The sequence below is a fragment of the Nanorana parkeri genome, unplaced genomic scaffold, assembly GCF_000935625.1.
Source record: "Nanorana parkeri isolate BGI_ZX_2015 unplaced genomic scaffold, ASM93562v1 scaffold1607, whole genome shotgun sequence".
In the NCBI taxonomy this organism is placed as follows: Eukaryota; Metazoa; Chordata; class Amphibia; order Anura; family Dicroglossidae; genus Nanorana; species Nanorana parkeri.
The window spans coordinates 152,444-178,039 of NW_017307875.1; the positions used below are offsets into that span (position 1 = coordinate 152,444).

General features: G+C 46.3%; 2 protein-coding genes across 3 annotated transcripts in view; one reads left to right on the top strand and one right to left on the bottom strand.

The window, feature by feature from the left end:
• PTPA (protein phosphatase 2 phosphatase activator) overlaps positions 1–14,455 on the bottom strand; it is a 99,014-nt gene extending 84,559 nt beyond the window's left edge. Inside the window, exons 1-2 of one of the 2 annotated variants that reach the window (XM_018570846.1) lie at positions 14,399–14,455; positions 8,004–8,113 (exon numbers count right to left, since the gene is read on the bottom strand). In XM_018570846.1, the coding sequence (XP_018426348.1) occupies positions 8,004–8,113; positions 14,399–14,423 (135 nt within the window). In that variant the 5' untranslated portion in view covers positions 14,424–14,455. Of the gene's footprint in view, positions 1–8,003; positions 8,117–14,398 lie in introns of both variants that reach the window. The other variant, XM_018570845.1, reaches the window with a different exon arrangement.
• Positions 14,456–14,885: 430 nt separating this feature from the next.
• Positions 14,886–25,596, top strand: part of CRAT (carnitine O-acetyltransferase) — a 45,352-nt gene continuing 34,641 nt past the window's right edge. The window contains exon 1 of the mRNA XM_018570840.1: positions 14,886–15,204. Within this exon, the coding sequence (XP_018426342.1) occupies positions 15,178–15,204 (27 nt within the window). The 5' untranslated portion in view covers positions 14,886–15,177. The remainder of the gene's footprint in view (positions 15,205–25,596) is intronic.

Genomic DNA, 25,596 nt, shown 5'->3' on the forward strand with positions numbered 1-25,596 from the left:
TGACAAAACTTTGCCTGCGTTCCGTTCCACTGCAAAGGCAAAAAATGCCGCTTGCTCACATGTCGCTGTATATTGGACTGCTGAGCTCTTGCAGCTTCTTCTTCAATTTGTTTTATTAGTTTTCAAAATGCAAGACATACAAGTATTGGCTAGTGACGGTTGCACAAGAAGGTAACAATTCGCCTGAGCATCAGGCGGCTTATACAACAGCAAACTTAACGCTCTTGCAGCTTCTTTGCAGTCACTTCCTGTCTATATGGACTCCAGCGATGGATGCATGGCATTCCTTACGGCAGGTTTCCTGAGGTGACAACAGTCTACCATACCTGCGCAATTTGTGTTGGCAACGCTACATAAGGAGTGGGACAGGATGACAACACACACAACTGACAGACTTTCACAGTGTTTTCACTCTATAACTGGAAGTGCCTGAACAAGGCCCCTATGGCAGGATCACCGGGGGATTATTATAATTATTATTATACAGGATTTATATAGCGCCAACAGTTTGCGCAGCACTTTACAATATAATGAAGACATTACAATCACAATACAATTCAAGACAAGATGGTAAGGAGGGCCCTGCCCCTGAAGGCTTACAATCTAAAAGGGAGGGGCAAGTGATACATGAGGAGGTGGCTGTGTGGGGATGAATTGTCTGAGAACGTGATGGTTGAGTGGTTAGGTTGAGGTGGGATAATCTTCCCTGAAGAGATTAGTCTTAAGGGATCGCCTAAAGGCAGTCAGAGTGGGAGATAGTCGGACAGCTTGGGGTAAAGAGTTCCAGAGGATGGGAGAAACTTTAGAGAAAACCAGGAGGCCAGCATGGAAGGAGTTGACGAGGGAGCTGGAAAGCAGGAGGTCTTTTGAAGAGCGGAGGGGACGGTTAGGGTGATACTTTGAGACAAGGTTGGAGATATATCCGGGGGCAGAGTTGTGGATGGCTTTGTAAGTCATTGTGAATATTTAGAATATTATCCTTTGGGCTATTGGAAGCCAGTGGAGGGATCGGCAGAGGGGGCAGGGAATGGAAGCCAGTGCAGGGATTGGCAGAGGGGGGCGGGGAATGGAAGCCAGTGGAGGGATCGGCAGAGGGGGGATGCAGACACTGAGCGGTTGGTTAGGTGACTGAGTCTAGCAGCAACATTCATGATAGACTGAAGGGGGGAGGAGCCTGTGTAGTGGAAGGCCAATGAGGAGGGAGTTGCAATAAGACGAGATATAACAAGTGAGTGGATGAGTTATTTTGCGGTTTCATTGGTGAGGAAGGGGCGTATTTTGGAGACGTTACAAAGGTAAAGGCGGCAGGATTTGGATAGGGATTGAAAATTACTTAAAGCTGTATATGTAAAAATATTGAAAACTATTTTTGAAATTACATTAATGAATGAATGTTTACATGAAATGTTAGTAATTCGGTCTACAAGTTCTTTAAATTACTTTTACATGCTTGCTCTTTCAGATTTTGATAAAAATAATAATTTGTAAATTAGCCACTAGAGCAGGGGTCCTCAAACTTTTTAAACGGGGGGCCAGTTCACTGTCCCTCAGACATTGTTGGGGGCCGGATCAGGAAGCCAGGAGGCGGGTCATGACATGCTGCCCAGCTTCCTGATTGGCTAGGCAGCAAGTTTCAGTTGGTAGGCAGCCTGGCTTCCTAACCAATCAGTAAGCTGGGCGGCACGTTCTGACCCACCTCCTGGCTTCCTGACTAGGCAGCCTGGCTTCCTGACCAATCAGGAAGCCAGGTGGTATGTCATGACTTGCATCATGGCTTCCTGATTGGCTGGGAAGCAAGCTTCACTTGTTGGTAGGCAGCCCGGCTTCCTAACCAATCAGGAAGCCGTGACACGAGTCATGATGTACTGTCCGGCTTCCTGATTGGTCAGGAAGCCAGGCTGAATAGAAAAAATTGCTGCAACAGAGCGTGCTGGTTACTACTTAAACCGGCGCGCGCTGTGTGCAGCTTTTGAGAATATACGCTATTAGCGTAGCAGGAGCTCAGCAAAATGCGCAACCGGCTTCTCCGCTACGCTAATAGCGTATATTCTCAAACACTGTAGTAGCCAGCGCGCTCTGTTGCAGCTTCTGACAGCGTGGGAGATGGGACGCTGCGTTCGTCGGTGGATCTAGGGATCAGGTGAGTATTAAAATATATATATAGGCCGGGTTAAGGACCCTTACGGGCCGGATGTGGCCCGCGGGCCGTAGTTTGAGGACCCCTGCACTAGAGGGAGCAAACATTTGCAGTGGAAGTAAAGTCAGCTTTGTAAAGGAGAGTTGTCAGGCAGACCTATTTAAAGGAGAACTATGGAGTTAGGGCTTTTCATCATAGTTCTCCTAAGGGTAACGGGAGGACACAAACTAGCGTCCTCCTGTCACCCTAAGCTCAGTATACCGTGAGCTACAGCTCGCGGTATACTGAGACGCCGCAGCTGAAGCGGACCCTGACAATTATGTCTGGATCCGCCCAGCTGCGTGAGTGACAGCTGGCTCTGCCTATCTAGAGGCAGAGCCAGCTGTACCCACCCCCTCCCCTGTCCGTTCCGCCAGTCAGCCCTGGAGGATCCCAGCGGGGAGGGGGGAATCGAGTCCCTCCCCTGTCACGGCAGAGAGCTGTGACAGGATCGAGAAGTGAGCGAACGCCGGTATGTGTTCGCTCACCTCCCGATCTACTGAGCCGACCTGTGACAGTCTCATTGTCACAAGTCGGCTAGAACTATGAGGTGAGTGAGGAGCACTCACCTCATAGTTCTCCTTTAAGACAGAAGAGGCTGTTTCTTCTTTTATTATAAATATAATTATTATTACTACAGGTATTTATATAGCGCCAACATTTTACGCAGCACTTTACATAATTGTACATTCACATCAGTCCCTCCCCTCAATCTAAGGTCCCTATCTCACATGCATACATAGAGGGCCAACTTAGACAGGAGCCAATTGACCTCCCAGCATGTCTTTGGAGTGTTCTATCACAAACGCTTCTACCTGCCTGTCCCAACAATTATTTTTTTTTTGCAATATTGCACAAGCTGAGCATGTGCAGCTCAGTGTACAGTCTCGGCATGCGCGGGAGTTACATCATCCCGGCGTGGAAATCAAAAACGGTCAAAGAACCTAAAGACCAGAAGAAAATGAAAGTGCCAGCGACAGAGGAGCGCTGACATTGCTGCGCTGGAGGGGCTCACTTTGGCAGGTAAGTCGCCCCTAATGTGCAAATATGTTGGGCATACTAGCACATTATAGCTAAAAGCTGCCGAGGGCCCAAACCTTCTTTTTTTTCGGCTGGTAGCTTACTTCAGCTTTACTTTGCAATCACTCTGCTCTGAACATCTATTGCAATAAAATAGCAGCACTATACGGCTGTTATATAGTGCACTGTTTCCAATAAGTTGAGCGACTCAAGAGCAGTAGCACAGCAGAACCTGCATATGTGTATCAGAAAACACTGTGGGGGGAACTGGAGCAAACAGAATCTGGAGCAGTTGCCCCTAGCAACCAATTAGCTTCTCTCTTCAGTTTGCTCAGGTAGGATTTGAAAATGAGAGAGAAGCTGATTGGATGCAGTGCAAATCTGCTCCACATTTTGTCTGCTTTGGTTTTGATAAATTCCCCCCTGTATGTCTTTACCCAACTTACATATAAAAGTTACAACTCGCATATTAAAAAAAAGATCTTTTTCAAACTTGACACACAGTGATAACATAACCTGCAGTAAATGGATATTTTTTAGATGTAGATCTAAAAAATAATTTTAAAATGCTACACAATAATTTTATTATACACTCACCGGCCACTTTATTAGGTACACCTTGCTAGTACTGGGTTGGACCCCCTTTTGCCTTCAGAACTGCCTTAATTCTTTGTGGCATAGATTCAACAAGGTGTTGGAAACATTCCTCAGAGATTTCAGTCCATGTTGACATAATAGCATACGGGCCCAAAGTGTGCCAAGAAAATATCCCCCACACCATTATACCACCACCAGCCTGAGCCATTGATACAAGGCAGGATGGATCCATGCTTTCATGTAGTTTACATCAAATTCTGACCCTGCCATCTGAATGCCGCAGCTGAAATGGAGACTCATCAGACCAGGTAACATTTTTCCAATCTTCTGTTGTCCAATTTTGGTGAGCCTGTGCAAATAGTAGCCTCTGTTTCCTGTTCTTAGCTGACAGCAGTGGCACCCGCTGTGGTCTTCTGCTGCTGTAGCCCAGCTGCTTCAAGGTTCGATGTGTTGTGCGTTCAGAGACGGTATTCTGCATACCTTGGTTGTAACGAGTAGTTATTTGAGTTACTGTTGCCTTTCTATCATCTCGCAACCAGTCTGCCCATTCTCCTCAGACCTCTGACATCAACAAGGCATTTTCGTCCACACTACTGCCGCTCACTGGATATTCTCTCTTTTTGGGACTATTCTCTGTAAACCTTAGAGATGGCTGTGTATGAAAATCCCAGTAGATCAGCAGTTTTTGAACTACTCACACCAGCCCGTCTGGCACCAACAACCATGCCACGTTCAAAGTCACTTAAATCCCCTTTCTTTCCGGCTGATCCAGCATTTTTTCTCCTCCATCCAAACCAGTATACGCTTAAGGGGTACAAACGGTCTGTGCTAGTGCACATGGTAAATGCAGCCAGAGCATGTATCTCCTTACTGTGGAAGCAGAGGAGCCCACCCTCCCTTTGGCTTTGGTTCTCCAAAAAATGAATGATATAAAATTGATGGAAGATCTCACCAGCTTCATTAAAGATTCTTCCTCTTGTTTTAATGCTACTTGGCATTACTGGATTGAATACACTATGACTGACGAGTATCGGGCAATTATGGAATCCTAAGTGATGACGCTCTCTCCGGAATGACTGCTGTTCTCGTTCTAGCATCCTATCTTGCTCTCTCTCTCTGTCCCAATGTATGTTTCTACCCTTCTGTTTTTCCCCCTTTCTTTTTTGCGCCCAACAAACTACCTATGACCTACCTGGTTAAATGTGGACGAAGGTCCTTTATCCTTTACCCTATTGATGGCAATGGCAATGGTTTGCCCTCAGCCCACCGCTGATGGTGCATGTATCATATTTCAAGACATATTTCTGACTACCGACATGCATACCGTGGTCCTTCCCGGGTATCTCAATTATGCTTTGTTTGAAATTGACTTGGGCATATAACCTTGATGTATGTGTCATTCCCCGTTTTGTGAATGCCTTGATTTAATTTTATTTCTCGTTAAAAACCTAAATAAAAGAATTTATTTTTAAAAAAATCCCCTTTCTTCCCCATTCTGATGCTCAGTTTGAACTTCAGCAAGTCGCCTTCACCTTGCTTAGATGCCTAAATGGATTGAGTTGCTGCCATGTGATTGGCTGATTAGCAATTTGTGTTACCAAGCAATTGAACAGGTGCACCTAATAAAGTTTGCCTGGAGGCCTTTTTTTAGCCAATCATACCCCTATTAAATTATTGCTGCAAGATTTAGGAAGTGTGCACATTACAGGATAATAACTGGTATTCCATACATGAAAGCACTCGAGTTGGAAATGTACAAAATGCAGCATCACTAGAGGCCACCAGGTGGCAGTACAGACCACAGAATTCTATTTCTACAATACAGTAATTCCAAATCAACCTGTTTCTGTAAAGCACCTGACAAGCGGCAACAACACCTGAGAATGCCATAAATCAGGGGTGGGCAAACTCCGGCCCTCCAGCTGTGGTGAAACTACAAATACCATCATGCATCTGTCCCTGGGAGTCATGCCTGTGGCTGTGAGAATCTTGCAATGCCTCATGGAATTTGTAGTTCCACCACAGCTGGTGAGCTGGAGTTTGCCCACCCCTGCCATAGACAGCTGTATTGGCATCCCCTAAACATTTGAATCGGTTATTATCAGTGTGGAGATCAGCTCCTCAGATCATGACATGTAATGGGAGGGTATGGGTGTCACAGGACAAGAATACATGGACAGCAATAAAAACCTGGCAAATATTTTAACTCCCCTCCGCTCTGCTAAATTAATGTGCTTTTGTATTTGTCTCTGAACTCATCAGAGAAAGATTCCATTATTTCCTGTTGTGACACCCTGTAACTAGGACAGGAAGTGAAAGTGCATAGAGCACAATAAAACGGAATATTGCATCAATACTTACCGTAATTTTCCATACCTGGTTCCCATCCATGGCAGCATACTAGTGATATGCTCCTCTGACTAGGTACCAAGATAAAGCCTTTTAAATCACAACCATGCCACTATGCCACATAGCTTCTGAACACAGACATCCACGGACTATACTTTATTGTTCCCCTAGCTCTCACTGATTTATCCAGGCTCCTAGTTTTGAGTCTGAACGATTATGTAACTGTTGTCAAAGCACTGATGAAGGAAGACTGTCTGGCCCTGGAAACATGTTGGCTGTCTTTTGATACCCCTCTGACACCTATGGAATAATAAAATACAGTTACAGATTCTTGATATGCGTGTCTGGCACTCATTCCAGTTTGTCTAAAGAGGTTCTAACATATCACCCATCTCTACAAAATTGGCTGCAGTTGTGAAGTCCTCCAAATAAATACACTATATTGCCAAAAGTATTGGGACGCCAGCCTTTACACGCACATGAACTCTAATGGCATCCCAGTCTTAGTCCGTAGGGTTCAATATTGAGTTGGCCCACCCTCTGCAGCTATAACAGCTTCAACTCTTCTGGGAAGGCGTCCACAAGGTTTAGGAGCGTGTCTATGGGAATGTTTGACCATTCTTCCAGAAGCGCATTTGTGAGGTCAGGAACTGATGTTGGAGGAGAAGGCCGGACTCGCAGTCTCCGCTCTAATTCATCCCAAAGGTGTTCTATCGGGTTGAGGTCAGGACTCTGTGCAGGCCAGTCAAGTTCCTCCACCCCAAACTGGCTCATCCATGTCTTTATGGACCTTGCTTTGATCACTGGTGCGCAGTCATGTTGGAACAGGAAGGGGCCATCCAAACTGTTACCACAAAGTTGGAAGCATGAAATTGTCCAAAATGTCTTGTATGCTGATGCCTTAAGAGTTCCCTTCACTGGAACTAAGGGGCCATGCCCAACCCCTGAAAAACAACCCCACACCATAATCTCCCTCCACCAAACTTTACACTTGGCACAATGCAGTCAGGCAAGTACCGTTCTCCTGGCAACCGCCAACCCCAGACACGTCCATCAGATTGCCAGACAGAGAAGCGTGATTAGTCACTCCAGAGAACACGTCTCCACTTCTCTAGAATCCAGTGGCGGCGCGCTTTACACCACTGCATCTGACGCTTTGCATTGCACTTGGTGATGTAAGGCTTGGATGCAGCTGCTCGGCCATGGAAACCCATTCCATGAAGCTCTCTACGCACTGTTGTTGTGCCAATCTGAAGGCCACACGAACTTTGGAGGTCTGTAGCTATTGACTGCAGACAGTTGTCGACTTCTGCGCACTGCACACTTCAGCATGCGCTGACCCCGCTCTGTCATTGTACGTGGCCTACCACTTCGTGGTTGAGTTGCTGTTGTTCCCAGTTGCTTCCACTTTGTTATAATACCACTAACAGGTGACCGTGGAATATTTAGTAGCAAGGAAATTTCACGGAACACCTGAATCCAATGATTTTGGGGGTGTCCCAATACTTTTGGCAATATAGTGTATGTTGAAGTTTAACTCCAGGTAAACAACTAAATAAAAGAATATGAGAGTGTAGTAAAAACTGCCATTATTGAACCCTCCTATGAAAATGCTCATTCCCTGTCTGCCTTTTGGGTGCTTTGACGTCCATGCTATCTGAGTCCCAGAACAAGTATAGAAATATGTAGCTCTGACACCCATTTATCGCATGCTTATTCCAGGCATGTGACTAACATACTGAATTCAGAAACTGCCAGGCATCTAGCATTTCGAGAAGCAGGACCGGAATGGCAGCCCCCATACTTCTCTCATGACTGAGTCACTTTAAACTCTGTACTGCCAAATGAATACTGATTGTACCTGAGACCGTTTCCATTTGGCCATGTCCGGGACTGTGTTGATCTCCTTCTTTGGAACAATGAAGATATGTCCTACAAGAGATGGAAGGACATCATATCCTTGGTGGGAGCCTGTCAGAGAGAAGAAAGATACTTACTACATACTGTAAAATGTATACAATGCTTGTAAGGGATCTGTATCCAACACAGGAGCCATAGCAGCACAATGTCATCGTCAGTAAAACGGCATTTGGGGGGCAATTTATAAATCAGGACTCTACAATATAAAGGAAGATAGCACAGTTACAATTCAAGACAAGGGGGGGGGGGGGCGCTGCTTGTAAGAGCTTACAATCTAAAAGGGAGGGGCAAGTTATACAAAAGGTGGTAGCTGTGAGGGGATGAGTTGTCTGAGAGTGTAATAGTTCGGTCGTTAAGTAAAGGCAGGATAGACTTCTCTGAAGAGATGTGTTTTCAGGGATCACCTAAAGGCAGATAGAGTAGGAAATAGCTGGATAGGTTGGGGTAGGGAGTTTCAGAGGATGGGAGCGGCTCTGGAGAAGTCCTGGAGGCGAGCATGAAAAGAGTTGAGGAGGGACTTATTGCAGTCATATGACTCTTTAACAGAACCAATAAATACTCCAGTACATTTATAGGCCACAGCAATGCTCTTTATTATAGTGCTTAGTCCCAAAAGAACAGCCTAAGGCTCTGGCCCTAACCTGCAGCCTGAGGGCCATGTGCAGCCCTTTGGTACTTACTCTGCAGCCTTTCGGAGACCCCAAGCAGTCAGTAGTGGAAGCATTCAATTGTAAAAAAAAGTCTATAATGACAGTGATCTACAGCCACGTGTAGCATGTCCCCTGTCTCTGTTTCCTGTAATATCTTCAGTCCCCCAACTACCCCTGCTGCATATCTGCAGTCTCTGATCACCTCCGCTACTATGTCTGATATCTCCGACGGTAATCTGTCATATACTGTAGCGTTCCCTCACATGGTGGTCAGTGGATTAATGCCCGCTTACACTAATGGTCAGTGGAGAAGAAGCCCCTTACATTGGAGGTCAGTGGAGCAGAAGCCCCATACATTGGTGATCAATTGTGATGACCCCCTTTCACTGATGGTCAGTGGAGAAAGAGCCCCTTACATTGGAAGTCAGTGGAGATGGAGCCCCTTACATTGGAAGTCAGCGGAGAAGGAGCCCCTTACATTGGAGGTCAGTGGAGCAGAAGCCCCATACATTGGTGATCAATTGTGATGACCCCCTTTCACTGATGGTCAGTGGAGAAAGAGCCCCTTACATTGGAAGTCAGTGGAGAAGGAGCCCCTTACATTGGAGGTCAGTGAAGAAGGAGCCCCTTACATTGGTGGTCAGTGGAGAAGGAGCCCCTTACATTGGTGGTCAGTGGAGAAGGAGCCCCTTACATTGGTGGCCAGTGGGAAGAAAGCTCTTTACTTTTTGGTGGTCAGCGGAAAATCTGTCACCCTTATAGATGGCTAAATAGGTACCCCTAGAAACGTCTGTGGAAACCCTAGGGTTCCATGGAAACCTTGTGGAGAAAGGCTGCCCTAAGCAATCATGTATATCCACCACTAGAGATTTGGGCTCCAATGGTTGAGTGCGTACACAATCCATTGATGGATATCTGGCCTTGGTTAGAGGTAAATAAAAGGTATTTATGTGTCTCATCCCTTCCCTTTCATACACTGCCCATCTGGCTATTGAAAGACTCATTAAGCTCTGGATCTGCCCTACTCTCCACTACACAAAACAAATAATTTGGATAGTTGGGTTATGCTTTAAAATGAACCTGTCAGGACAGAAATCTAAAAGGTACATTAAAAAAAATGAGTGCCAGACCAAATGTTCAGACAATATGAAGTTTATTTCATCATAAAAGGTCAAAAGCACAAACCAACTTATTTCAGCAGTTCTAGTGTGACTTCATCAGGGATTAAACTTGTTGGTAAGCCTCTAGATCAGGGGTAGGCAACCTCGCCTCTGCCTCCGGGAGTCATGCCTGTGGCTGTCAGTGTCTTGCAATGCCTCATGGGACTTGTAGTTCCACCACAGCTGGAGGGCCAAGGTTGCCTACGCCTGCTCTAGATGATCTCAAGCCAGTATTAAGAAGAGGCTCCAAAGGCTTTGCAATGACCTGCTCTTAATACTGACCTTTCCATGTTTATCATTTTCAAGCCATTCAAGCCTGAGACCCCCAAACAAGCTGGATTGTTCTTTTGACATTTTATGACGAAATAAACTCCTTGTGGTCACAAAACATTTGGTCTGGCGCTCTTTTTTTCTGTACCTTTAGGATCCCCCCCAAAGTGGTTCCTAGAAGCCTTTTCGGGTCCATGAGATGCCAACTAGGGCCCTTGTATGCTTCGATGCCATTTATATTTTCACTGTGGGGTCAACCTACATTTTAATCCAGCTCCTCCTACCTTTATATTCTTTACATAGGTCAGAAATCTGAGAACTGTCATTGGTGACTGTTTTGTAGGTGCAAGCCGCAGGACTGTTATCCGGAGCCTCGCTTTACCATTCACAATCCCAGACCAATCATGAGCAGATCACTTGCCCCAATACCTGATCTAGTTTTTTATTGCTGTCTGGGTTCAAACTGAGGGAAATCCTCCCCTCTGAGACAGCTGTCACCGGAACAAGTGTTCCATTGGAATATTTACTCTCTATTCTACTCAATTTCCCATCATCTTCTGTCCCAGTGATAGAGAATGAATCTTCCTAGTGGGTTGTAACCCTTCACCACTCTATCCAAACTAAAGCTGACCAGACACTGCTCAAATTTTGGCTGACGTCTGCGGATTAGGTCAAAATTTGAGCTGTGGGTGGCCCTGCGGCCAACACCCGGCTCGATGTATCAGTCAACAAGGAGCCAGGAGGAAAATTGTTGGCTGAACAGTGATTGCAGCCAAACGCAGGCACTGTTCGGGTATTCTGACAGAGGAGGGTACCAGCTGTCAGAATACAACAGCCAGCGGGGGAGATCTCTCCATCCCTACTCTTTGTTGTGGCTGGAGGAATCAAGCAAGTTCTCTCATTCAGCCACTAGAGTTTACACTTGTTATACTCCAAATTAAGTTAAGGAAGAACTCCAGGCAAATAACATTGTAACCCTTGTACTGGGGCTAACCCCACACTGCAAGGCTTAAAGGAGAACTATGGGGTTAAGTCTTTTCCCCATAGTTCTCCTTAGGGTAACGGGAGGACACAAACTAGCGTCCTCCCGTCACCCTAGGCTCAGTATACCGCGAACTGCAGCTTGCGGTATACTGAGACACCGCCCAGCTGTGTGAGTGACAGCTGGCTCTGCCTATCTAGAGGCAGAGCCAGCTGTACCCGCCCCCTCACCCGTCCGATCCACCAGTCAGCGCTGGCGCATCGGGGAGGGGGGAGTCCAGCCCCTCCCCTGTCACGGCAGAGAGCCGTGACAGGATCGGGAGGTGAGCGAACCTCCCGATCTACTGAGCCGACCTGTGACAATCTCATTGTCACAGGTCGGCTAGAACTATGAGGTGAGTGATTTCCACTTATCTTCATAGTTAGAGCTGACCTGTGACAAAGAAGCTGTCACAGGTTGGCTCTGTCGATCGGGGAGTGAGCAGAAACATGCAGCCGATCACTTCTCGATCATCTCCCTGCATTGAGCAGTGAATGTCAGTCGCCGCTCCCCGTAGTGATTCCCCCCCTCCCCTCTGTAATCCTCAAGCACTGACTGGAGGAACAGACAGGGGAGGGGGCGAGCACAGCTCCCTCTGTCTCTAGATAGGCAGAGCCCGCTGTCAATCACGCAGCTGGGTGGATCTAGACAGCAATGTCGGGATCCATTCCGGCTGCGGCGGTCTCAGTATACCGTAAGCTGTAGCTCGTTATATACTGAGCTTCGGGTCACGTGAGGACGCTAGTATATGTCCCCCCGTGACCCTAAAGAGAACTATGGGGAAAGACACTTACCCCATAGTTCTCCTTTAAGTGCTTGTTTGTCTTAGGAGCTAAAAGAACAAAGTTATACTCACCCAAACCACGATCCCAGCTGGCTCCTAGTCTGGTCCCTCCACTGTGGCGGTCTAGGGTCCTGTGAGTTATCACATCCTATACAACTTGAGGACGCCAAGAGACATTCCTTCACTGGTGTGGAGGAGGAGGCTGAAGAGAACGGTCTAGGAGCCAGATGAGATCGCGATACGGGTGAGTATATCTATTATTTTAGCTCCCTAGACAAAATGAGCACCTAACCCTTGCAGTGAGAGGGGGGGGGGGGGCCCTAGCCCCACTAAAAGGGTTAAGATTTGTTTTGCCCGGAGTTCTTCCTTAAGGGGGAAAAAAGGTAATCGGTGTGATACGCTGAAATGAGCTCCCAGAATCGATGTATAGACGCCATTCTGCGCCCCATAATTGGGACTTTGCATACACCAGAGCTATCATTCATCACGGATAACACCCCGTGCTATACTTGCTGCCGCCACCCCCGTTATCCTTCCAATAACCGCCAAGTACTTCCGGTGTCACTCCTCCCAGAATCCTCCAGCTACTTCCTCTCTCACTCTTCCCATATAATGTCAGTACTTTCTGTATCTAGTACAGGCAGGAACGACTTTCCTTTCTATTCCGTCACATAGGAAACACAATGGGGGAATTTATCAAAACTGGAGCAGACATAATCTGGAGCAGATTTGCACTGCAACCAATCAGCTTCTTTGTCTCATTTCCAAATCTTACCTGAGCAAACTGAAGAGAGATGCGGATTGGTTGCCATGGGCAACTGCTCCAGGTTCTGTCTGCTCCAGTTTTGATCAATTCCCCCCAGTGTGTGTATACTTAGTACATGTGTTTAGCTGCATTCAAACTGGGCTAAGTGGTCCCAGAATGCAGAAACTTCTAACTTTGTGTAAACTGAATGTGCCTGGACCCCCGCTCTACATCTGGGTGTGCATTCAGCCATTACATGCTTCCAGGTGTGTAGAAATGAGCTTCAAACCCACCTAGACTCAAGAATTTTAATTCCCGTACGCATGGGGCCTTACAGTGATACATTGGTTTGAGATCAAGGAAGGGTTAGTACCTCTTTGAGGTTTTGTAACGGTCTGTAACCTCATTGGCAGGGAGAGGAAGGGTGGGGAGTAGAGATGCATCAATACTGATACTAGTATCGGTATCGGTGCCGATACCGAGTATTTGGGTGAGTACTTGTACTCGCCCAAATGCTCCGATGCCTAGCCCGATACTTCCTGTATCAGGAAGCCGGGCAGCGTGTCATTACACGCTGCCGGCTTCCTAATTGGCCGGGAAGCCGGCTCCATGCTCCCTCGTCACTTGCGGCGAGAAAGAATGGAGCCAGCTTCCCGGCCAATCAGGAAACCGATTGGTCGGGAAGCTGGCCAATCTTGAAGCCGGGCGCCGTGTAATGACACAGCGCCCGGCTTTCTGATTGGCAGGGAAGCCGGCTTCATGCTCCCTCGTCACCTTCGTCATTACACGGCGCCCGGCTTCCATGATTGGCCAGTAAGCCTGCTCCATGCTTTCTCGTCACATAGTGACAAGAAGCATGGAGACAGCTTCTTTGCTAATCGGGAAGCCGGGTGGCGAGTCTTCACGCGCTGCCCGGCTTCCCGGCTAATCAGGAAGCCAGGTAGCGAGTCATTAAACGCCGCCTTGCTTCCTGAATGTGACTTCCAGTACTCGGTATCGGGGAGTACCGGAAAAAAAAAAATAATCGGTACTCTGTACCAAAATACCGTTATCGGTGCATCCCTAGTGGGGGGTATCCCTCACTTACTGCCCCTTAGACACAACAGGAAGTAGGAGGAAATCCCGTCTTAGCTGTCACCAGAACAGTTGCATTCATTGAGAAATCTCCCCCCCCCACCTACTGTTATGGTGACAACTGTAAACCTTGGATTTCCCATCACTCTCCGTCTTGGTGACATTGGAAAGGAACTCAGATGAAGAATGTGTCAGTTGTCACCAGAGGAGGCTGGAAGATGACTCTATTCTGGTGACAGCAGTAACACTTTGGATCTCTCGTCACATCCAGGACAGATAAGGAGGGTGAATCTCCCCACTGACAGCACGGACAGTAGAAACCAGGCGGAGGGTATAACCCTTCCCTATTCTATCCAAAACTAAACAAAGTTTGGGCTGGAGAGTCACTTTAAAAAGCATAGAAAGTGAATGCAGTATTCAGGGAAGGTGGGCTAGGGCACATCTCCAGCACCTGGGACTGTCTGTACAATCCAGAGATAGATGCTCTTATTGCATGCTGGGACTTCTAGTTCCTTAGAAACCATGCCACAGGCTGCGCCCCCTGCCTCCCCATAGTTACTATAGCAACCTGGGCTCAGCATAACACCATGTGACTGAGCCTCGGTAATAAATGGGGCTTCCTAGTGACAGACCTGTCTGCTGCTCCCTCTCAGCCATCTTCCTGCAGCCGGGAACTCTTCACCTTTGACCTTTCACCCCCTGTCCACAGACAGACACACCCCCTTCTTTCGCTCCCGCGTTTTATCTGAAAATACAATTATCGCCTCTCCCCCCTTTCATAAAAGAGTCGGCGCCATTACCGTTTTCTTTATTAAATAGCCCCCCTCTAACAAAAAAAGCACCCTCTCACCTCAACGAAAGGCATTTGCCAGTTTTTAAAATGGCTGGCTCCTAAGCCGCCTGACGGCCATCTTTGGAAAGGGCAAATCTTTATAATACGCTTAAAACTAATTTGTTAATTTTCAGTTAGTCCCTGAGCAATAAAATATGCGCTACCTTTTGGAGAAAACTAACAAATACATTCTGCGAGCGCCCAATATCGACTATTAAATAGTTGCCATTAGAAAAGATGGCGGCTGCTCAGGCGCCATGTTTGTCACTGGCAATCGGTCGTGGTGTCAGATTTCCAGACATTTCATGGCCCAGCTGGAATGTACATGGCAGCGTCTCGAGTTAACGATTAACGCTATCGGGGGTGTGATAAGCACTTTAAAGGGCATGCCCGTTTTAAAAATGGCGGCTGCGCCCCACCCTCGTCACTATGGGCAATACACAGTTGATCAGCAATGAAGTTTCCATCTACCCTTGTCACACTGTCCTTGTGACTGACAGATCAGCCCGATACTGACAGCTCCCAGCTCACACTGGGACTTTGATCTGGGGATCTAAGCAGATCAGTCCTGCAGCAATCATGTTGGCTTTTATAGCAAAAAGCATGGTGAGTGGCAGCAACCTGGAGCTCGATCATTGTCTGTGCTTTGTGAGTCCAGCAGTATGTAGTAGGTGTACCTATAGCTGGGATTTCCTTTCTCACTAGTTGTCTACATCACTTTGATTGGTATTTTAGTAATTCCTTCATGTTTGTAAATATTTGTGATCAATATTATGAAAGGAGCTCTGCAAGTGTGTCATTGTTTTGAGTCTTCATTTCTGTATGATTTTAGTATATCCTTCATGTTTGTTTTGTTGTGTGTTATGAAGGTAGCACTCTGATTGTATCAGTATTTGTATGTATCATTGTTATGGGTTCTTTAGTATATTGTATGTGTGTTTCCTTTCCGTGGCACTGGAGCTACCGCAGTGACATCACTTTAGTATCCAAAGTCACTTTTACTTCTGAGTTTCCATTACTGTCTGTTGGTGATTTACGCTCACTTTCTTTTTATAAGGACAGGAAGTGAGTAGTGATGTATGGGGACCTCATGCGAAACCGGTTTGCCCAAGCGTATGCGCTAAACTGTGCCTAAAGGTGCCCATACACCTTACGATTATCGCACGGTTTTCATCTGCGATCGCGTTTTTCATTTGATAATCGCACAGTTGATGGGAAGTGCACAACCACAATTACTGTACAACCGTTCGACTTTTGTCTTTCCAGCAGGCTAGAAAGCGTTGATGGAATCATACGAAATTCTATGGATTAGTGGCGTTTTCGTACGAAAAAGATTGCAACAAGAACAATCCCAAATAGCAAGCAATTGAGCTGCAAGTTTGAAAATGACTTGCTAAACTATTGCTAGACTTGCCAAGCTTCACAATTTTGTTGCACAATTACAGCAAGTCTGCATTACAAGTCTCCAGATCAACGTGCTTTGTAAAAGTGCTGTACACTTGCAGAGCTCTTGCTAAGACCTGCATGACTCTTGCTGTAGACTTGCCAAGCAAATTTGCTACAAATTCCAAAAGTGTCAACTAGAACTTGTGCTGCAAGTGTTCTGCTTGTTTACAACTTGCCAGGAATGTGTGCAGCAAGTTTACAAGAATTACAATTTAACCCTGACACAAGTTTGTGGCAAGTTACCTTTGCTATCTGGGACTGCTCGTGCGCAAACGCAAATCCTTCTGTCAATTGACCAAATTCGGCAAGGTGATATTGCTAACAAACGCTGATTGAAACCCACAATGGTCTGTCCATGATGGGGCAGTTGTGCGAAAATCGAATGACTGTTCGATCGTCGTGCGATAATCGTAAGGTGTATGGGCACTTTAACACACACCTCCTACTTGGCCCAATCGGTTGCGGCTGAGACATCTCCTGCCCCACATCTTCACACCACAAAGGGACGGGGAATGCTCCTGCCGCAGCTGATTGGCCCAGGAGGAGAGTGGGGTGTCAGTCACAGTTTTGCGCAAGCTTGGGCGTACTGGGTTTGCATCAAGCCCCTGCACATCATCACTTCTCCATTTGGAGGAAGCCTTGAAATAATTTTCATGTCTTAGGCAACCTCTTCTAAAAATGTTTATTGTAAACAGGAAGTTGTAAATCGTTTATTAAAGTGTATGTGACAAAAACATTTTTTTTTCTAGTTTGGGAGAGGATTAGAACTTCTGTTGGGTTCTTATTGGTATCCGAGGCTCTGTTGGAGAGATGTACCCTCACTTCCTGTCCTGCTAAGCAAGGAGCATGGACAGAAGGAAGCTGCTTCTGTGCCGCCCAATCAGCTGCAGGCAGAGAATTCCCCACCTACAGCTTGATGTATGCAAAGGGGTGGGATGCAGGAACGTTATTGACTACATATATGGCGAAATGCCTATATTTGGTAAATTACATTTGCCTAATACGGCTGTGTGCCCAATTAAAGTAAATATGATGTCAGCACAAGCATCCCGCCCCTTTGTTTACATGCAGCTGCCGGGGGTGGGGAATGTCCTGCGTGCCAATAATTGGGTATAAGTGCCCATGGCACGTCCTTGTTTGGAACAGTCCAGCTTCGGACCGAAAGGTCTCACCAGATAGGAAGTGGGGGGATGTGAAAACAGAAATACAAATCTGACAAGGGTTCTAGCCTTCCCCTTCTCTACTAAACAAAATATTATTGTTTTTTTATTCTGCTGTTGGAACATTCCCCTCACTTCCTGTCTTGTAAAATGTTGTCAGAAGGACAGGAAGTGAGGGTGAATCTCTCCAAAACCTGACGGGGAGTCTTGTTAGCAGTAAAAACCTAACAGGAGTTCTTATCGTTCCCCGCTCTGTCGAAAATAAAAACAAAAAAAGATTTTAGCTAGATATACACTTTAATGATTCGTATACTTTATCAGTTTGTGTTATGCACGGATATGACTGCTTTACAGTTGTTGAGACTAATCGTTGCTAACTTCCACATTTATATTATTATATGAATTATATATAATTATTTATATTCTAGAAGGTAAATCATTTGATTTAGGCAGGGGCGTCCTGCGGCCGAGTGTCACCCAAAGCAGAGACCGAGTGACACCCCGCCGTGACGTCATCGCGCATGTGCGACCATCTAATTGACGCCTGCCGGTGGCCATCTTGGTGATGGACGCCGACAGAGAGAGGAGGGGCCGTTCACCCGGCGGCATACCTCATTCCTCTCTCCTGACACTGTCGGGCTTTTGGTCCATGACCGAGTGCCCGACTTTAGAGGTGGTGACACCAAAATGACTGTCAGTCATTTTGGTGTCACCCGGGTGCGGGCCGCACCCCCTTGTGACGCCACTGGATTTAGGGCCCATTCACTTCTTTAACGCTCATTATGTCATGTGTTTAGCAGCTCATTCAAAATAAATGGATTGCCAACACATCCTGTGGTGCCCTTTGTTTTGTAACGCAATGCATGGCAACGCACTTCTGCGCACTACAACGCCAGTGTGTTGTCTTAGTGTGCCTGGGTGACGTTCAATATAAATGGCACTGCAACCTGCTGATGCATGTTACATGTGTCACAGCGACGTGGAAGTGTGAATCCGGCCTTATTATTTTTGGTACAAAGTCTAGTCAGTAGGGCGGATCAAACAGCGGCAGGGATGTGCAAAGGCCAGTATCCCATAGCAACCATTTAGATTTCCCCTTATTGTAAGATTTCTCATTGGCTGTTATGGGTTACAGAATGTTGTAAATCATCCCTTCCCATAACAATGCCTAGCTGTATAAAACTGGTAAACCCATCCATACCTGAGCGCATGCGTTTTTTTTTAGATTCCTTTTTTAGACTTGAGTGTTGGAATGGAAACCTAGGTACAGCAATAGGAGACGGAGACGCAGGTTTTTTAGGTGCTCCCATAGAAGTCAATGGGGCCCAAAACACCCATTTCTGCCTGAAAAAAGCTTGTGTACTTTTTCAATCTACAAGCGACACGACGCTCAGATGTGAACAAGCACCCTTGAAGACAACAAGAACATTTTTCATGTGTAAATAAAATTGCTGAGGTGTGACCAAGGTCACCATTAGTGCTGGCAAGTGCAAACTTAGTGCAGTAACTTTAATAAATCTGAAATATTCAATTACATATCATAAGAAGAAGTGGAACTTTAGCCAGAACTTTTTTTTTATTTCTACTTTTGGATTAAAAAAAAAAAGGGGGGGGGTGAAAACCTTTAATCACAGTAGATCAGGGGTGGGAATGTATTCAGATTTATTGCCTGGGGCTCTGAATAAATCTCCTATGAAATGTAAAGTGGGTTGGGAATCTGGGGCCACTAGACAATACCCTTTGGAGGGAGGCGCTGCTCCCATCCAATTAGTTTCACCGTCTGCATCGCATAAATTAACACAGCTGTATATTGTACATGGAACATACCGGACCCCTGAATTCCTATATAGGATAGGACTCAGGGAAGATTCTAAATGCCCAAAGTGTGGGTTTCAACCAGGTTTCCTGATTCATCTGCTGTGGAGATGCCCGAAGTTGAGACAATACTGGCAGGAAATAGTGGACATAATAAATACAGCTTTTAGAGTTAATATTTCTAATAATCCATTGATGTGTATCTGGGTATTTTTGGATCCGTGAAGGGAGTAGTACTATTATATGAAGGTGGCTATGACGAGGGCATTGTTTGTGGCTCGGCATAGTATAGCCTTTAGGTGGATTGCAGCAGCGCCTCCCACCGTGGAGGAATGGAAGAAAGAATTAGATAAAGTGGTTGGATTTGAGGGAATTAAGTTAGGAATTATGGTAAAATGTGGGATAAGTGGATTGAATATAGTGAAGGAGTTTGGTTATAATGTCTGCCTTATCTGCTATTGGTATCTTGTGGAGTCCTGTGTTTTAGGTAATATGGTATGATGAGAAATGTTTTTTTTTGTCATTTATTGATGTTTGTTTTTGTATCAGTGTTTTAAATATGTATTTATGGATGTAAAAGTGTTTATTATGTATTGTACTATTAAAATAAAAAAAGTATTAAAGTTAAAAAAAAAAAGATCAGGGGACTCTGGCCCCCCAGCTGTTGTGGAACGACAAGTCTCATGAGGCATTGCAAGATTCTCATAGCAACAGGCATGACTTCCAGAGACAGATGTATGATGGAGGGCCAGTGTTTGCCCACCCCTGATCTAGATGCTGACTGTGAGGTGCAGGCGGGCTAATGTCAGCACTGTAGAAGTGTTTGTGTAGTCAAAATTGTTGGTTTTTTGGGGGGATGTCAGAGGAATTAGGCCCTGATGAAGGGGGTGTGTTGTGGACCCCTGAAATGTATTGGCTTCTCTACTTGTATGTCCCCTGACTCTAACAGAGTAAAGTTATATTTGAACTTTTTCTAATCAGTGTGACGCTTCAATTCTTACATCTACTAGGTTTTTATTGCTGTTTATATCCCCATTAGGGAGATTCACCCTCTCCATTTGTCCTGATGCAAGGAAAATCCTCCAGTGTAGACACTAGTTCTGGTGACCCCTCCGACCAGAAATTTTCCTCCCTTTGTCAGGATTTCCTCTCACTTCAGACTGTGGCTATTGGACAGGAAGTGAAGGGAAATCTTCCCAATGGAAGCTGACACAGGTTATAACCTTCCCTTACTCTATCCCAAACTAAAAAAAAAAAGTTTTGGCTTCAGTTCCACTTTAATATCTTTTGTGGCTATCAAATAATATATTTCAATTAACATTTTTGTGCTGGAGTTTGACCTTTAAAGTAGTGCTGAAGGCTATGAGGGGAATTTATCAAAACTCAGGCAGACAAATTCTAGAGCAGCTGTGCATGGCAACCAATCAGCTTCTATATTTCATTTTTAAAACTTAACTGAGCAAACTGAAGGGAGAAGCTGATTGGATACTATGGGAAACTGCTCCAGATTTTATCTGCTCTACTTGTGATAAATTCTCCCTTTTTATGTGTTTTTTTATTTTTAACTTTAATGCATTCTCTGCATTAAAAGAGAACTATGGGGTAATTGTTTTTCCCCATAGTTCTCTTAGGGGCCACATATACTAACCTCCTCCCGTGACCCAAAGCTCAGTATATAGCGAGCTACAGCTCGCGGTATACTGAGACTGCCGCAGCCAGGACAGATCCCGACATTACTGTCGAGATCCACCCAGCTGCGCGAGTGACAGCTGGCTCTGCCTATCTAGAGGCAGGGCCAGCTGTACCCGCCCCCTCCCACTGCCCGTTCCTCCAGTCAGCGCTGGAGGATCGGAGCAGGGAGGGGGGGGTGATCCCTGCGGGAGCGGTGACTAGCGGTCACTGCTCTCTGCAGGGAGATGATTGAGAAGTGAGCAAGCGATGGTATTGAGCAACGGTGTGTGTTTGCTCACTTCCCGATCTATTGAGCCAACGTGTGACATTTTCATTGTCTCGCGTCTGACCGAACTATGAGGATGAGTGATTTTCATTCACCTCATAGTTCTCCTTTAAGGCCAAAAAAAAAACACACTACAGTAGCCTTGCCATGCCCCCAAGCTCCAAACACTTACCTTTGGTCTGTGTCCACGCTTCCGGCTCCAAGACATCTGTGCTGCTTCCCTGAACTTCCGGGTTGTAGAGGAGGGATCCCGAGGGCACGGAGGAGAGGGCACGGAGGACAGGGCAGCGATTGGCTGCTGCAGCTGCCTGTCAAATTGCTGGGGGGGAGGCAGGAGCAGGGGCGTGGCTTGCCGAGCGCTGTGTGTGTGTGTGTGTGTGTGTGTGTGTGTGTGTGTGTGTGTGTGTGTGTGTGTGTCAGTGCACACCTGTACACAGGAGGGGAGGGTGACGGTATAAAGTGTAAAAAATAAATTAAAGGTGCAATTTGAAAACAAAAAAATAAATAAAGTATAATTAAACCCTCCGTTTTTTTGCATATATCTACTGCTAGCAAGCAGTAAATGTATGCAAAAAGTAAAAAAACAAAAAAACAAAACACTGCTTTGAAAAGGGTTAATACTTACCTGTGTCTTCCCTGCACGCTCCGGTCCGAAAATCTGAAAATTCTCGGGCGGCCGCATGCGCAGTTTGGATTTTCGGCCGGGAGACGAGGAGAGACACAAGGTAAGTCTATGGACGCGTGCACCCGCATGCAGACACCGTGGGACAGGAAGTGTCAGCAAGGACAGAGGAGTCAGCGCTGGATCGGAGACCCGCAGCAGCGCTGGAGAGAAGGCTGAAAAGGACAGGAAAGAAGAAGATCCGATTAAGAGACATCATTTCAGGTAAGTGCTGACATTAACATTGGGGGAGGGGGAAAAAATGCATCCTTTAATATCACTTTAAGGGCCAATTTACACCAGGCGCTGCGCTAAATGCACAGGAGCTGGTGTGTGTTGCCTGACACAGTGCTGTTGCACCGATCCTGATGCAACGCACTGTTTTTTTTAGTAGAGCTTTATTGAGAGTGACATTTCATTAAGTTCTGCAGGCAGAGCTGGGTGCGAGGCAGTTGTCCCGCATTGCATCCCACTGCGCTGAAAGAAGTACAGCATGCAGTGCTCGGGTGTGAACTGATCTCATCCAACACAAAGCAAATTGCCTTGTCTTTCATTGGGCCTGCGCTGGAAACAATGGCCAGCCCAGCCCCAACATATCCGGTGTGAAATGTATCTACTGTACTGGATTTTAAAAAACAAAAACGAAGGCTTTAATATCACTTTAAAGAGATCCGTTTATTATTTACACGCATTGATCATGAGAGCTGTACTCTTCCTTGCTGTAATTGGTAAACTTGACAGGTTCACTTTACATTGTGATTACAAAGCCCCAAACCTAGTAATTCATAAAGTAAGAATGAATATGTCGTTGGGAACTTCCTAGTATGGATTGAAGACGTGTCGTTCTGTTGGATTCAGAATAGGTAGTTATACTGTGGTGGAGTCGCTGCCATTGGATGAAAGGAGTCTGATGTCCTAGAACATGACCCGGCTGGGCACATGTGTTCACTCATGTTACCTCTCTGTCCTGCCTTTGCAGAATAGCTGAGATGTTCTTCATGTATTGTGTTACAAATAGACTGCTGTGTGTCTTGTAGGGGGCTGAGATTGTAGAAGGCACAAGGAACACAATGTACTTGTCTTTTAGTTCTGCTGGGTTTTTATTGTAACTATCAGATACATTGGTCATTCTGCAACTTAAAGCACCTCCGACCATAACTGTTGCAGTTCTGCAGAGAGTTGCAAAGAGCTAGAGCCCTTTTCTGATTTTTGTTGATGTTGATATAGCCAATGGATAGGTTTCCCCTACCTCCTGTGTGGTCACCAAGACAAGAAGTGAGCAAAGTCTGTCCAATGGTGGCACTAACAGTATTAGCACTTTAGAACAGGAATGGATTAGAACTAGGGATGCACCAATACCGTTTTTTTGGTATCGAGTACCGATTTATTTTTTTGCCCCCCGGTACTCGCCAATACCGATACCGGAAATCCCATTAAGGAAGCCAGGCGGTGTGTAATGACTTACCACCCAGCTTCCTGATTAGCCGGCAAGCTGGCTCCATGCTCCCTCGTCACCAGGTGCCAAGGATGCATGGAACTGGCTTTCTGGCCAATCATGAAGCCAGACGGCAAGTCGTTACACGCTGCCCGGTTTCCTGATTGGCCGGGAAGCCAGCTTCATGCTCCATCGTCACCAAGTGATAAAGCCGGTGATGAGGGAGGATGGAGCCGGCTTCCCGGCCAATCATGAAGACTTCTTGATACCGGAAGTTATCGGAATAAGTATCGGTATCATTTGGGCGATTATGGGTATGACAAAAGTGCCATTCTCTTTATTATTGTGGCAGGGCACCTTGGTGACACTCCACCCAAGGGGCATTGTCCATGACACCCTGCACTTCAGGAAGTGAGCTGAATGATGCTAGGAGTCACTTAACCCAGAAAAAGACCAAAGAATGGGTGGGGGAGCATAGGTATAGAGAGTCATGGAGCGCAAGGAAAAGAGGGAATTGGGCGGAATGGCAACATGACAGGGTGAGAAGGGGAGCCAGAGGGTAAAAGGTTAAAAGTACAGGAATCTGGGAGAAGGGGTGGCTTACCAGTTTGTAGGAGGTCCACAGGGAGGTGGGATTACCAGAAAGGGTCGGCACGTGGATCCCAGGATCATTCTGGAAGAGAAGACGCCGGGAGCAGACGAGGATTTCCTGCCCGCCCGCCCTGGAGGAGGGTTCGATCTGTTTTGCTCATTCCTTTATTGCTGTGTTTTGGGCTGTTTTGAGTGGGTTGGGGTTGCATCTAGTCATGGCAGTCTGTTGGCGGTTTGGGGTCCTTGAAGGCGTTAGGGATGCCGTGGGTTTATTGACAAGGATTGGTGACCCATCATAGGTGTGGTGTCCTTTAAGTGGTGGTCAGTTGGTTTGACCACTTAGTTTTGGCGGTGAAGTGTCTGCGGTTAACAGATATTGGTCCCCGAGGCGGTGGTTTGCGGCTGGGGGCCCTATTAGTAATATCGAAAACCGCAGATACAGGTATGGGACGGCATTCTAGTTATTTGAAGCGCCTTCAGGGATCCGGAAACCTGGGTTTAAACTAAAAAAATGGTTAATTGTATATATAGCAGAGTTATTTTTCTATTCAAGTTTGTATTTATTTTGTTATGGTTATTAAAAATACAAGTGGCTGCTGTGGCCTTTGAAATTCCATATAAGTTTGGAGTGCCTTATTTTGAGGAGAGTGGTGGTGGGGGGAGGTCACAGTAGAAGAAGGGGTCCCTCTGAAAATACCCTTGTCATGGTTGTTTGATAAGTCAGATAGGTAGCAGAGCTGAACATTGACTGCAGCCAATCTGCTACAGTCACTGTTCAGGTATTCTGACAACAGTGGGTGATGGCTATCTAAATGCAATAGCCACAGCAGACGATTTGTTTAAAGTAAGCTTGTTTTTCTCATTGAGACCTCTGTGCATCTATGACCTGTCTAACATGAGGGGTCAGGATGACAAGTCATGTGCACTTATTAGCTTCCATCACTTACGCAATACTGTAGTTGTACTTTTGTATCTGGCATATACTTGCTGCACTTTAAGCAGTCTCCGTATCTTGTGACCTTGTCAGCCAGTGGATTGGAGAGGTTAACCACCAGTGAAGGAGTGTGCTCAGAATAGGGAAATGTCTCCAACAGTGTAGGAGAGAACTGGGTCAAAGTTCCATTCTTTATTATTGTCTGCTGCACACAATAGACACATTCATTGTATTTATTGCAGTGGAGCCACAAACGGAACGTGCCTCCTAATAAAGCCAATGTGTAAATATTGTCAGTAAGTTTGAAATGCTGTACATCAGGGGTAGGCAACTACGGCCCCCCAGCTGCTGTGGAACTACAAGTCCCATGAGGCATTGCAAGATTGACAGTTACAGGCATGACTCCCAGAGGCCGAGGCATTTTGGGATTTGTAGATAAAGCACAGCCTGAGGGCCGGAGTTTCCCACCCCTGCTTTACACAGTAAAGAGTTCTCCTTGATCTGAATGATACACTATAGACCAGTATGGAAAAGTGCTGTGAACCAGTCCTAGCCCTCATTCACACTAGAAAAGGCCGCACGTACAGCTCCATGCTGCGTGCACGGCCGTTTCAGGCCACTCCCGGGAAGGGACAGGTGCTGTGTGTGATTAGTACGCAGCCCGTGTCCTTCTCTATGGGACTATGCAACCATACGCCGCCCTGCAGGCTCGTGCTGGTGCAGGTGAGCGTACTTGTACGCTGACAGGATGATCCTGTCTGCGTCCGATCCAGGAAACACGCACCCCTATGGACCTGCACTTGAGGTGAGCGTAGGGTGGCATATGGCCGTGTAGTCCCATAGAGAAGGACAGGGGATGCATACTAATCACACGCAGCACCTATCCTCGGGAGCTGCCCGATACGGCCGTGCACTGAGCTGTACGTGCCGGCCGATTCCAGTGTGAATGAGGGTTTAAAGCTGTGTGTTGAGAACCTCAGGTCTCTGGTTGGATAGAGC